The sequence below is a fragment of the Stegostoma tigrinum genome, chromosome 15 (genome assembly GCF_030684315.1).
Source record: "Stegostoma tigrinum isolate sSteTig4 chromosome 15, sSteTig4.hap1, whole genome shotgun sequence".
NCBI lineage: Eukaryota > Metazoa > Chordata > Chondrichthyes > Orectolobiformes > Stegostomatidae > Stegostoma > Stegostoma tigrinum.
This window is the reverse complement of record NC_081368.1, coordinates 36,103,521-36,116,962: the sequence shown is the minus strand read 5'-3', so window position 1 is coordinate 36,116,962 and position 13,442 is coordinate 36,103,521. Positions and strand designations below refer to the sequence as shown.

The 13,442-nt window shown below is 42.4% G+C and overlaps 1 protein-coding gene across 3 annotated transcripts in view; it reads right to left on the bottom strand.

Moving 5' to 3' along the window:
* Positions 1-13,442, bottom strand: part of stard8 (StAR-related lipid transfer (START) domain containing 8) — a 197,728-nt gene that overhangs the window by 44,712 nt on the left and 139,574 nt on the right. For all 3 annotated transcript variants that reach the window (XM_048544637.2, XM_048544638.2, XM_048544639.2), the window contains 2 exons: positions 9,130-9,211; positions 2,352-2,415 (listed from right to left, as the gene is read on the bottom strand). In XM_048544637.2, coding sequence (XP_048400594.2) covers positions 2,352-2,415; positions 9,130-9,211 — 146 coding nt within the window. The remainder of the gene's footprint in view (positions 1-2,351; positions 2,416-9,129; positions 9,212-13,442) is intronic.

The following is a 13,442-nucleotide window of genomic DNA, read 5'->3' as shown; positions in this document are numbered from 1 at the left end:
GACCTAGCTGAAAAGGATTTAGCAAGAGATAGTAGGAACTGCAGATGCTGGAGAATCTGAGATAACAAGGTGTAGAGCTGGATGAACACAGCAGGCCAAGCAGCATCAGAGGAGCAGGAAGGTTGATGTTTCGGGCCGAGACCCTTCTTCAGAAAAAAAGTCTGAATCAGAATGCAGAAATCATTTTTTTCTGAAGAAGGGTCTAGCCCAAAACGTCAACCTTCCTGCTCCTCTGATGCTGCTTGGCCTGCTGTATTCATCCAGCTCTACACCTTGCTATATCAAGGATTTAGCAAGGTCATTTGAGGAATAATAGCAGATGTTTAAGAAAACAGTTCATGGCTCACAGCAAAGATGTCTCCCAATAAGAAAGGGGGTGGTCTAAGAAGGGGATAAAACTGTTAACCCACAAAGTTAAGGATAGCTCAATGTATGTTCTTCTTTTAATGTGGTGAAGATGAATGGTAAGTCAGAGGATTGGGAATGTTTTAAAACTCAACAAAAGACAACAAAACGAACTAAAGAGAGAGAAGATAAATTTAAAGATAAGTTTGCAAGTAATGTCAAGAAGGACCACAACAGCTTCCTTAAATATATAAAAACAGAGAAGTCCAAGTTAACATTAGCCCCTTAGAGAACAAGGTGAGTAATGGGAACCAGGAAATGGCACAGGAGTTGAAGAATACTTTGCATCAGTCTTCACAGTAGAAGACACTAATAGCATTCCAAAAACGCTGAATAATCTGGGGGCAAAAGGAGGAGAGAAAATAAATAATAATGACCATTAGAGAAGAGGTCATTAGCAGGGCTAAAAACTGATAGGTTCCCTGGACCTGATCGGATACATTGAAGGATATAAAAAATCAGCAAACTTTTCTCTAACTGGCACCCTCTGAACCAGCACTCTTGATAAACTGGCAAAAGTTATATACCTCAAATACCGGAAGCTTGCTGTATTATGATCTCCGCAATGTCTGAGTAGTCAGTTAAGAATGCAAGTGAGAAGGCTCTCTGCCTGTTGTCTTATAGAAGGCAAAGTTGTACAATTATTTAAGTGATTTATGTTCTATGTATAACAGGGATATACATACCCGCTACATTACTTAGTGTGTTTTTACATTGCTCAAGTGGTCCACATTATCAACAGTACACTCCTGATCCCATTGGGACCAGTTAATAAAAGAGATAGCAGAAGTAATAATACTTCAAGAGGAATTATATTCTGGAAACATCCCAGAATATTGGAAAGTTGCCAACTTAACACCTTTATTTAAAGAGGGAAGGAGGGAAAAGAAAAAAAACAGGTATTTACAAGCCAGTTAGCATCCATCATGGGAAAACATTAGTCTATTATAAAGGATGCAACAGAGGATTTAAAAATAAACAATACAATCAAGCAGAGTTTGCATGTCTTCATAAAGAGGAAAATATACCTAAAATTTATTAGGACTCTTGGCAAAAATAGGGAAGGCAAAGTGGTGTGAATGAGATGAAGGTTGCAAAGAAATATAAAACAATTAAGCAAAAGGGCAAAACTTGGCAAGTGGATTATATTGTGGGAAAATGTGAGGTAATGTACTTTGGCAGGGAGAATAAATGGGCTGAATATTATTTAAATACAGAAAGTTACATCAGACAGGGATTTGGGATTCTACATGCACAAATCACAAAAAGCTAGTATTCAAGTTCAGAGGGTAATAGGGAAGGCAAAAGGAATGTTTGCCTTTATTTTAAAAGGAATAATGAATAAAATAGGGTGGTCTTGCTAAAACTACACAAGATATTTGGCATAACACAGCTGGAATATAACGAACAGTTCTGGGCAGAAATGAGGAGGAATCTCTTCTCTCAGAGTAGTGAATCTGTGGAATTCTTAATTGCAAAGATCTGTAAGACCGTGCTGTTAAGTATATTCAAGGTCAAGACAGATTCATTTTTTATCAGCACGGGAATTAAGGGTTATGTGGAAAGGCTGGAAAATAGACTTGTGGATTATCAAATCGGGCATAATCTCATTGAATGGTGGTGCCGACCTGAAGGGCTAACAGGCCTATTTCTGCTACATCTTATGGCCTAAACCATTGGTCTCTAGGCTCTATAAAGTGATGTATTCCTCATGGAAACAGGATTCAGGCAGTATCATTTACACCAGACGCTTCCCCTATCAAAACTTTTTCTCTGAAAAAATATTAGCCAATGCAGCTATGTCAAATTATGCAAAACAATATGAAAAAAGTCTGTCTCATTTTCAAAAACTTTGTAACTGGCAACTAGGCCTCTAACCATAAAAAAAACAGAAAAGTTGTTGCCAGGAAGAAAAGTGACCAGTAAAATTATTCAAGAATGCTTACCAACTTCCTGTTGATATTGACATCAAGCCTTATAGAAGCATACTTGTTTAGGGTCATCAGCCGCCTGAGGAGAAACAAAATTAAATTGAGCTGTTTTATCCACATGTCGGATTCATAGTATCAACTTTTCAACCTCATCTATAAATCCTTCTTCAAACTCAGGTTTATTTGCCAGGGTATAAAATGTAATGTCAATCAGCAGCCTCACTCCTGTAGCACTGACATTTCCTCCACAGCAACTCCCCCGATCTTTTCATGTAGATTTCCTCTGTCCTCTCCTGATGGTGTTGACTCTGTACAATTAAACAGTACCAGCTGTCTTCCAGCACCTAGCCTCTGTTTCCACACTCAATCAATGGATAAACACTGAATTGGGTCATAACTGAAGCCTACAGTCTACACCTGACATTTACTTTCTATCAAGACTCACTGAAGTGATCAGAAACATGAACTGGAGCACAGTTTGCAGGTCTAGCTCAGGGGCATTCTGGAACTACTGAGACTGGATTACTCGCACAGATGCAGAATCAAACTTAGTATCTTTCCTCTACATCACGCAATGTGCCAGAAGCTGAAACTTGCAATGAAGTGCTTATCCTAGCACCGTAACCATCCAAATTACATGATAACTGATATTTGTCCATCCACCACACAAACAGGCATCGCAGTTAAGGGAAACATCACCACAGACTGCAGCAAACTGGAAGGACATTGTAAGGATGGCAGATAGGAGAACAGCAGATTATTTCTCAGAGTCACACAGAAGTGCTGGAGTGCCAGATTTTGAGTCAAACAACTTTGTAAAGTGGTCAGGTTGAGGTGACCTTGAATGAACTTTGAAACACAAGATCACCATAAAGCAGATGATACTGGATTTTGCAATAATTAATGCAAATCTCTTGCTGACTACAACAGCACCACAGACATGTTCCACATGACAAGTCTGCAGACCTTTCCGGGAAGGGAGTTATTTTTGGTTCTCATTCAAAATCTGGTCCTCTGCACAAAAAGAAACCACTGAGATCCACCATATTAATAAACATGTTAAATTAGCCTGTGGAAACTGAAGCCATCATCAATGGCTTGCACTGATGAATGTGCCTGTTAAACTATCCCTATCCATCCTGCTGGCCTATCACCTTGCCAGCCTACCTACTCACTGCATATTCATTTAACATTTACTCACACACAGAAAAGCTATTTCAATATCCCAAAGCTAGTCAGTGCATTCATGAGTGAGGCTTTCTAGCATATGGCAACTAGTGCTGTTGCATAGAGCTGTGATTTTTTTCCAATGATCCTGTGCCACAAAGAAGGAATCCTATCTAACACTCTACATTTCTCTGAAAAGGCCGGCTTCAGAAATCTTGGCCAAAAGCATGAAGTTCTATCACTGGGTGGAAACGCAGGTGCTGAGTGGCAACCACTGGGGACTGCCACTCCTCAGAAGCTTTGGCCCTCTATCTGAGGACTACTTGAAAAAGATTTTGTTTTGTGCATTGAATTGGCTTCTAGTAAATACTTAGGCACTAGAGGCTATCTGAAATGGGTGCAGAGGCAAAAAAAGTTAGGCTAGAAGCATCAACTGTTGAACCAGAGTCTGCTTGGCACACATTCTGTTAAACAAAAGGAAGAAAAATTGGGTTGGCTCAGCTATTGGTTATTGATTAGCTGTGACAGTAAGTAGCCCAGTCATTGACGGAGTTAGTATACTACTCAATCCCAACCACCCATCATTTCAAGTCCAAGTTTCAAATAGATAGTTGAAGTCTCAGCTGAAGAGAAGCATTTGATTTTAATCAAGCGTGACAAAAACCATGAAGGACTAGTTACTGACACCAACTCTCTGCAATTAAAAAAAAATCTTTTAAGGTAAACCAACTTTAAAGCAACAGCTATACCACTAGAAGTCTACTGCACAAATGCAAATGACTCCAAATGCAGACAATTAAAATCGGTCAGAAATTGTGATATTGACACAGTTTGATGGCACAGTCCTGAGAGGAAGATACACAAACAATGTTGGAAACTCACTAATGTCAAGGATATTTGAGATACAATGAAGTTTCTTGAGATCTCAGATTCAACAAGAATGTTGTACAAATCCTTCTGCACTAGCTTAGACAAAGGGCAGCAGCAAAGCTTGGCAATGCAGTGTCATTAGTTCACAGAGCAATGTAGTAACGGTTCAGGAAACGGCATGGGCACTTAACTGCTCCTAAGCCAACATGTTAATGCAAAAAAAAACTAATGTCCTGACAAGAAAGGCAAGATAAGAGGAGTTGGTGATACCTTCCAAGAACATACTTGGAACAAGAATGTCTGTAAATGATCAATCCACGCTGACCATTCTGCTGAAACCCTTGCTCAAAATGTCCAGAAGGCACATGTTCTCAGCTTTCACTTGTTAGTGGTCATTTATTATTTACAGCCTTATGTTCAATCATCCCAATTTAGATGTCACTTTGAACCTATTTGCTGTATGTATTTCAACATTTGTGTTACAGGAATCAGATATTCATTATGGGTTATTGCTATCGCACAAGAATCAAAGATCATTCTCACTTTTCACGTTCATCTGATGCCGAAAACAAGCCACAACACCAGAATGAGAACAAACCTTCTCCTTCCTCTCACCAATCAGGGAGGAAGCTCTGCAGATACGAGGGAAGGAGGCCATACATAATGGTAGAAATTGGGAACTGGTAGAGCAGCTGCAAATTACAAGTTCCTGATTGTATTTCACTTGGTTCATAAACCGTCAGCAAATTATACCATGGATGCATCATACCACGTCAGTACAGTTGAAAGTCACACATCAACACTGTTCCTCATTTCTTCCTCTAGGTGCATCAGAAGAGGAAGAAAAAACAAACCCCAAATTATCCGCAAGGTGATGGTGTGGTGAGAATAACACAGGATTAGTCATTCAGAGACCTGGCTCTAGGAGCCGCAGTTTGAATTGCACCATAAGAGATGGTGAATTTTGAATTCAAATCCGGAACTAATTATCTAATAATGACAATTAAACTGTTGCTGATAGCCATAAAACGCCATGTGGTTCACCAATGTCCTTTGGGGAAGGAATCTGCTTCGTTACTTGATCCAGCCTACATATGACTCCCAGCCCACAGCAATGAGATTGACTCTTAAAATGTCCTGTAAGCTGCGTCTAAAATGACAAAACATCTCAAAAAAGGAATGAAACTGGACGGAACAGACCACATGGCATGGGCGAGGAAATGGAAGCGGCAAAACACAACCCTGCCGACCCTACTAAGTGCTCCTTACTAACATGTATGGGTTAGTGCTAACGCTGGTCAAGCAATATCCTGGCATTGCCTGTAAGATACAATTCTGAGGCTACAACTATTCCCCACACAACATCATCCCTGTTCCACCAACTGATGAATGATGAGGAAGCACCAAAGTGGCAAGAATGGAGAACGCACCCTGGGTGGGACATGATAACAGTCATCACCAAGAAGGGGCCAAACAACATTATTACTGGCCAAGCTGGTAGAGTCCTAAAAGATAAAGCTGCCAGAGTAAGTCTGTGACACGTGGTAAAGGGACAAAGAGTGAAAAACACACTTGGCCTCACTCTCTCCATCTGCTCATGACAGTTTCAGAAGGAGGGACCATGACACAGTCATTAAGGGACAAGTCTTGCCTTCAAATTGATAATACCCTCCACTGTGTTATGCAGCACTGCCATCATGCTAAACAGGGCAGATTTTCAACATATCACGCCATTCAAACCAGGGCATCCTTGAGGGACTGTGGGCCAGCCGTAGCAGCTGAAAAGCACCCGCATAATCTGAAAACTCATGACCTGGAATATTCCTCACTCTTATCATTAGCCTCAAGCCAGTGATCAACCCTGGTTCAATGAACAGAGTAAATGGGCATGCCCTGAGCAACACCAAGCACTCCTAAAAATGAGTTGTCAACCTGGTGAAGCCAAAAGCAGGAGTGTATAACCAAATAGCAAGTGATAGACAGGGCTAAGCAGCTCCATGACCAATCGATGATCAAAGGTCTGTAGTTGTGAATGGTAGTGGTCAATGAAACAACTCCTTGGAGGAGTAGGTCTCCACAAACATGGATGTCTTTAATAATGAGGACAATTTTGTACATTAGTGCAAAAGACAGGGCTGAAGCATTCACAACAATCTTCAGCCATGAGTGCCAAGTGGATGATTCATCTCAGCCCCCCCAAGAGATCTCCTACTTCATATATTTCAGTCTTTAGCCAGTTTGATTCACTCCACATGATATCAGGCAGTGGTTTGCACTGCTGCCTCACAGCACTAGGGGCCCAGGTTCAATTCCATCCTTGGGTGACTGTCTGTGTGGAGTTTGCACATTCTCCCCGTGTCTGTGTGCATTTCCTCCTGGTGCTCCGGTTTCCTCCCACAGTCCAAAGACGTGCAGGCTAGGTGGATTGGCCATGGAAAATTACCCATAGTGTTCAGCGATGATGAGGGGAATTCTTCTGCATGGGATACTGTGAGAGTCGGTGTGGAGTTGCTGGGCCCTACACTGTAGGGATTCTATTCTATGTTAAATGATTGAAGGCAGTAGGTACTATAAAAATACAGGGTCTGACAACATTCTGGCAATTGTACTGAAGGTGTGTGCTCCAGAACTTGCAATGCCTCTAGTCAGGCTGGTCAAGTACACACACATGGAAAATTGGCCAACTATATCCTTTACCCAAAAAGCAGAATGCATCCAACCTAGCAAATTACAGCCTTATCAGAATCCTCTCAAACATCAGTAAAGTGAAAGAGGGGGTCAATATCAATAAGCAGCACTTGTTCAGCAATAACTTGCTCATTGACACCACTTGGTTCTGCCAGGTCCACTCAGCCCCTGACCTGATTACAGCCTTGGACCAAACACAGACAAAAAGAGTGACTGCCTTGATATCAAGGCTGTATTTGGCTGAACGTGGCAAAGAGCTTTAGCAAAACTAAAGCCATTGGGAATGAGATGGGCGTCTCTGCTGGTTAGACTCATTTAAAGGAAGTTAGTCATTGGAGGTCAATTATGTCAGCTCCAGCAGGAGATCTCTGCAGGTGGTCCTCAGGGTAGTGTCTTAGGCCTAACCATCTTCAGCTGCTTCAATAACCTCCCCTCAAATAAATTCAGAAATGGGAGCAATCACCGACAATTCCACAATGCTCAGCACATTCATGGCTCCTCAGATACTGAAGTAGTCCATGTTCATTTGCAGCATGCCTGGCTAATATCCAGGCTTGGTCTGACAAGTGGCAAGTAATAACACTTGGCACACAAATGCCAGGAAATGACTCTTTCCAACAAGAGAATCTATTCATCACCCCTTCAATGGCATTGTTACCACTTATTCATGCACTAACAACATCCTGGACATTACTACCAACCAGAAGTAGAACTGGATTACCCTTTTGAATACAAAGACGACAACAGCAGGTCAGAGGCTAGGAATCCTGCAATGAGTGTGACACCATCCAGAACAAAGCAGCCCACCTGACTGTTTGTAGGTCTGATACCACACCTTCTACCAGTTGTAGCATTGCGTACTTTCGACAAGATTCACAGCAGAAATTCAAGAAACCTACTTAGACAGCATTTTCTAAAGCTATCACCACTACCATCAAGAAAGACAAGGGCAGCAGATACCATGGGAATACCACCATCTGCATTTTCCTTCCAAGCCGCTCGCCATCTGATTTAGAAATACATCACCATTCCTTCAATGTCACTGGGTCAAAATCTTAGAACTGCCTCCCTAACAGTGTTACAGATGCTCTTACTTCAAATGGACAGCAATGGTTCAAGGTGGCAGATCACCATAATCTTCTCAAGGATAACTACGGATGCTGGTCGAGCCAGCAAAGCTCATACTCTCCGGAACAATTTTTTTAAAATCTGGCCTAGCTAACACTTAATTGTACACTCAGTCCGTACCTCCTAATTACCTTTCAAAAGGTATCCACACCAGTGGTGAATGTATTATGTGATCCACTGAGCCCAAGGTAGCGAGGGCAGTTGAAGTGTTAGACCCCAAGAACGAAGAGGTCAATGGCAGAAAACAAACAAAAGAAAATGACAGATAACAAAGTGTGAAGCTGGATGAACACAGCAGGCCAAGCAGCATCTCAGGAGCACAAAAGCTCCTGAGATGCTGCTTGGCTTGCTGTGTTCATCCAGCTTCACACTTTGTTATCTTGGATTCTCCAGCATCTGCAGTTCCCATTATCTCTGATACAAGAGAAAATGACAACTCGATATTGAAACGCCCACCGTCACTCAATTTTTAAAGAAGCGTGCATCAAATCTACACGTATGTCCTTGGGACCATGTCAGAAAGTCTGTTGTAGGTAGAGAAGTCATCAACCATATTCAGAGTTTTATATGATAGATAACCTTGCAAAACAACAATCTACACCTGGTATATATTGGAGGTAGCTACCCTCAGAGCAATCCATGCATCAACTCCAGGCTTTCAGTTACCAATGCCAACCCAAAATCCATTTACCAACCCTGACCCAGTTATAGTATTCTTATGCTGTGTCACACTAACATTATTGTTTCCAATTTGGATGTTGCTTCCGTATAATCTAGAAAAGCCACTCATGGATGGAGTAAGTCAAATCTGGCCATTATTGGACCCAGTTAACCTCACTACTGGAAACATACCTTAGCAAGAGTTGGCATCTTTGAGGAAAAATGGAAGGAAAGGTGGGGGGGTGTCAAAATTGTAAAGACTCAGTTTTAAAAACATTACCTGCACAGGGATTTCACAGAATCATTGTCGAGAAAATCATGATCCTTCTTGACAGCCTCGATGTCGATAGGAAACTGAGAATCTGCAAGAAACAAACATTTACAAATCACCTCCTCATATACTCCACCTATCACTGAAAATCAGTCCATTTTTTTTTCTTTCTCAAATCGTACAAAGGATCACTACAACCCAAATTCCTCATTTCCTTCAGAGTTTCTGAAGAACATTTTCAGCATTTTGTTAAATTGTTCCATCAGGTGCTGGGTATTAGAGGTTCATTTCAATCTGCAAAAGTAGCACTTTAGAAGAAGAGTCCTGACCCGAAACATTGGCTTTCCTGCTGTTCTGATGCTGCCTGGCCTGCCGTGCTCATCCAGCCTTATACCTTGTTATCTCATCTTGTTGTGCTCTGGCAGCTTAAATTCATTGGACATTGCAGACATAGACTCAGCTCAGTGAGGGAATAGCCAAATAATTCTGAAGTACATCCTCAGAAAAGAATCGTAAAGAATGAAAGATCCTTTTGCAAGGGAAGCGATGAGGAGACACAGGAAAAGCTGAGGCCAAAATAAACCAAGTATTGGACAGAATCTCCTGCTTGAAAGTGGCAAGAGTGCATATTCAGCAAGGTGGTATGTACATAACCTTGCTGCCATCTTGCTTCCACCAGAATTAAGTCCTGGCAGGGAGGCCTAAAGCTAACCTTCCTGTTCCACTACCAACTACCGTGGTCAACTGAGTAATCAAGGATCACTTAAGGGGCTCTGACTGCTATCAGTGAGTACAACCCTGTGGCACATGGGCCTGTCATCATGACATGTTCTTGATAACTACTACTCCTTGGGCAACTTGTCACCTTGAAGGACTGGACATCTGGTTGGCGGATTACTTACCCACTGGAAGCCACCAACTGTCTCTCTGCACTACTGTATCTTTAATTAGGTTAGATTCCCTACAGTGTGGAAACAGGCCCTTCGGTCCAACAAGTCCACACCGCCCCTTGAAGCATCCCACCCCGACCCAGCCGCCTATAACCCACACACGCCTGAACACTATGGGCAATTTAGCATGGCCAATCCACCTAGCCTGCATATCCTTGGACTGTGGGAGGAAACCAGAGGACCCGGAGGAAACCCACACAGACACGGGGAGAATGTACAAACACAGCCAGTCACCTGAGGCTAGAATCGAACTCACGTCCCTGGCGCTGTGAGGCTGCAGTGCTAATCACGGAGCCACCGTGCTGCCCAAATGTATCACTCCCTTACTTCCAATGTATCACTCTGCCCCTGGCCACCAGCCCAAGAACCATCACTCTCCCTTTGCCCTGGGTTCTCTGCAATTCTTGGCCACCGAAGATGGGGTTGCATTTCCTGAAGCAACTATGGCCTTCACTGTGGTGCTGGTAAGCAGAATAGGCACTGGCTTCTGCTGGGCCAGCTGCTGTCACTGGGTTGGATTTTCATGTTAAGGCTCTCCATGCGAAAGGAAAGCACACCAACAATCACTGCTGTCTGATGGTGAGTGGTTTGGGTCTTCCGCGGGGAGGTAGCATGGGTCTTGCTAATTCTCCAGCTAACAAGCAAGCCATCCCAACAAGATTATCAACCGTCTCAACAGGATTCTGTCAACATTTCACTACTTTTGGTGCACCCAACAGTGGCTCCAAGCCAATTCAAAGAAGAGATCTATATCACAAGAAAAGGAGGCAGTAACATTTGGGATTTTTCTGGGATGCAATCGACTTTCCTGACAGAAGCAGTAATGTATGCTCGCAGTGGGGCCTGAGCTGTTAGCCTGAAGGTGAAAACTGATTAAAGGAAAGGAGACTTGGCTGAAAAATCATTTGCTCTACTTCCAGTAATTGTTCCCTGTCAATCCTCCCAGGATCATTTAAAAGTTGCAGTCAAACCACTTTAAAAGTTTAATTAAAGTTAAATGTTTAAGTACAGACTTACGGTGGTTTTGCACAGAATGCTAAAGCAGGAAACTCCATTACAAGAGATAACAAATATTTAAAGTGAAAGTATATTTGTAAAAGTTAATCTTTTGTGACCTCAGCCACGTTTATTAACAGTTTATGAATTCCAGAAATGCAAACATGACAGAGTGCACGTATCTGTTCAGGTGGTCCCCATGTACGAATGACACTGGTACTAGGATCATAACACACTTGACTGAGAATCAGACACAACTAGGGATGGTAGTAGGAAATCAGGCATTTCTAAAGCCTCTAAAGAAGCTTTTACTGCACAACTTAAAAAGGAGATGTGCACCATGCTGCAGAGAATGCAGATGGCAAGAGCTAGGCTCACAGCTTCTCCAATGTCATTCCAGGCTGAGGTGCCTTAACGTAAGGAGATTAGCTTCCAGGATTCAGTCAGGTTACAGCAATACTGAGGAAAGTTTAGCTCATGATGGTCACAGGGGAGATTGCAGTAAATTGGAAGATGGCCAAAACTGTTTCCAGATCGATAATAAAGACAAATCTTGTTTTGTCAAGTACCCAAACCCATTAATCTTCATAACTTTCCATGTTAAGAGCATGAACCAGGAGCAGGAGTAGGCAATTCAGCCCAAGATAGCCTCCTCTGTCATTCAATACAAGCATGGCTGATTTCATCTCCACTTTCCTGTCCATTCCCCATAATTCTTCAACTCATTAGTTTTTTTTTAAAAATCAGTCCATCTCCCCTTAAATTTACTCAATGTCCCACATTCACCACAGTCTGGGATAGCGAAATCCACAGATTTAACATCTTTTGAGAGGAGTATTTTCTCCTCCTCTCAGAATCACAGAATGCCTATTGTGTAGAACAAGGCCATTCAGCCCTTCAAATCTTCACTGACCTGCCAAAGAGTATCCCACTCAGATCAGCCCCCTACCTTATCCCTTGTAACTCTGCATTTCCCATGGCCAAGCCACCTAGCCTGCACATCCCTGGACACTACGGGCAATTTGGTGCAGCCAATCTACCTCGCCTGCACATTTTTGGACTGTGGGAGGAAACCCACGCAGACAGGACGAATGTGCAAACACTACACAAACACCTGAGGCTGGAATGAAACCTGATTCCCTGGTGTTGTGAGGCAGTAGTGCTGACCATTGAACCACCATGCCACCCCACCGGATGATTTTTTTTTAATATCCCCATGCCCCCACCAAACTTAGAGCTTTTTAGAGTGAAAGTTGCACACCCATTTGTGAAAAGTGCTCATGGACTACACCTCAAACGGCCAACCTCTAATGCAAAAGTTCTGCCTCCTTGTTCCAGACTCATTCCACCAGCAGAATCAGTTCTGCTCTATCCTCCTCTTGAGTCCTCTGTCTAAGGCAGGTCCAACCCAAAGAGCTGGCCCATGGGTAGTGCAAGGGGACAAGTACAGAATCATCCCTCCTAGAATGGTGTCAAGCTCCCAGACTGATGCTCAAGAGCTTGGAGACAATAAGGACTGTAGATGTTGGAGGCCAGAGTGCATAGCTATGAGGCTGGAAAAGCACAGCAGGTCAGTCTGACCTACTGTGATTTTCCTGACCCACAGCAGCTAACTGGCTTCCTGAGAAGTATGAGACACCATGGCAACATCCATGCTATAGCCCGGAGCTATGGATATTGATAGTATTATACTGTACTCAACTTAGTACTGAGTAACCTAACAGAATTAATTAAGATCCTAAGACTTAAGGAACCTGTGGGTCTTATGATTGAATCTTACATACAGTTTAAAAGGGAAAACAGTGGGTCTAAGATTAATGTACAGACTTAGTCTCTTTTCATTTCTGTTCTTTTTAAAACTATGGACTGAAATGAGAAAGTCCAGAGATTTACAAGGATGGTAGAATGTTTTGAAAGCAAGCTAAGTGATACCTCTTATGAACCCTGTTTGTGTAGCTGTGAGATATAGCAACATGCAGTGATGAGCACCAATCTGTTCTGGCTTGTCCACATCAACACAACAGTCAAAAAAGCAGACCAACATTTCTACTTCCTCAGCAGGCTGAGGAAATTTGACATGTCCACAAGGACTCTTTCAATTTTTAGAAAGCTTTCTATGGTGCATCTACTTCTGGATACATAAAAACATGGTACAGCAACTGTTCTTCCTAAGACTTGTTATTAATCAGCCCCATCACCAACTTACAACCTAACTGTCTCCTTTAACATTGATTCTTACTTTCCCACTCCCCTATTTAGTTTAAGCTATTATGTTAAGCAATTGGATTAAACTGGATGGTCACCTGTATGAGAACCATCTCAGCAAAAAAAGTAATATGGATTCAGAAGAGAGATTCTGCCTGACAAACATCTTCA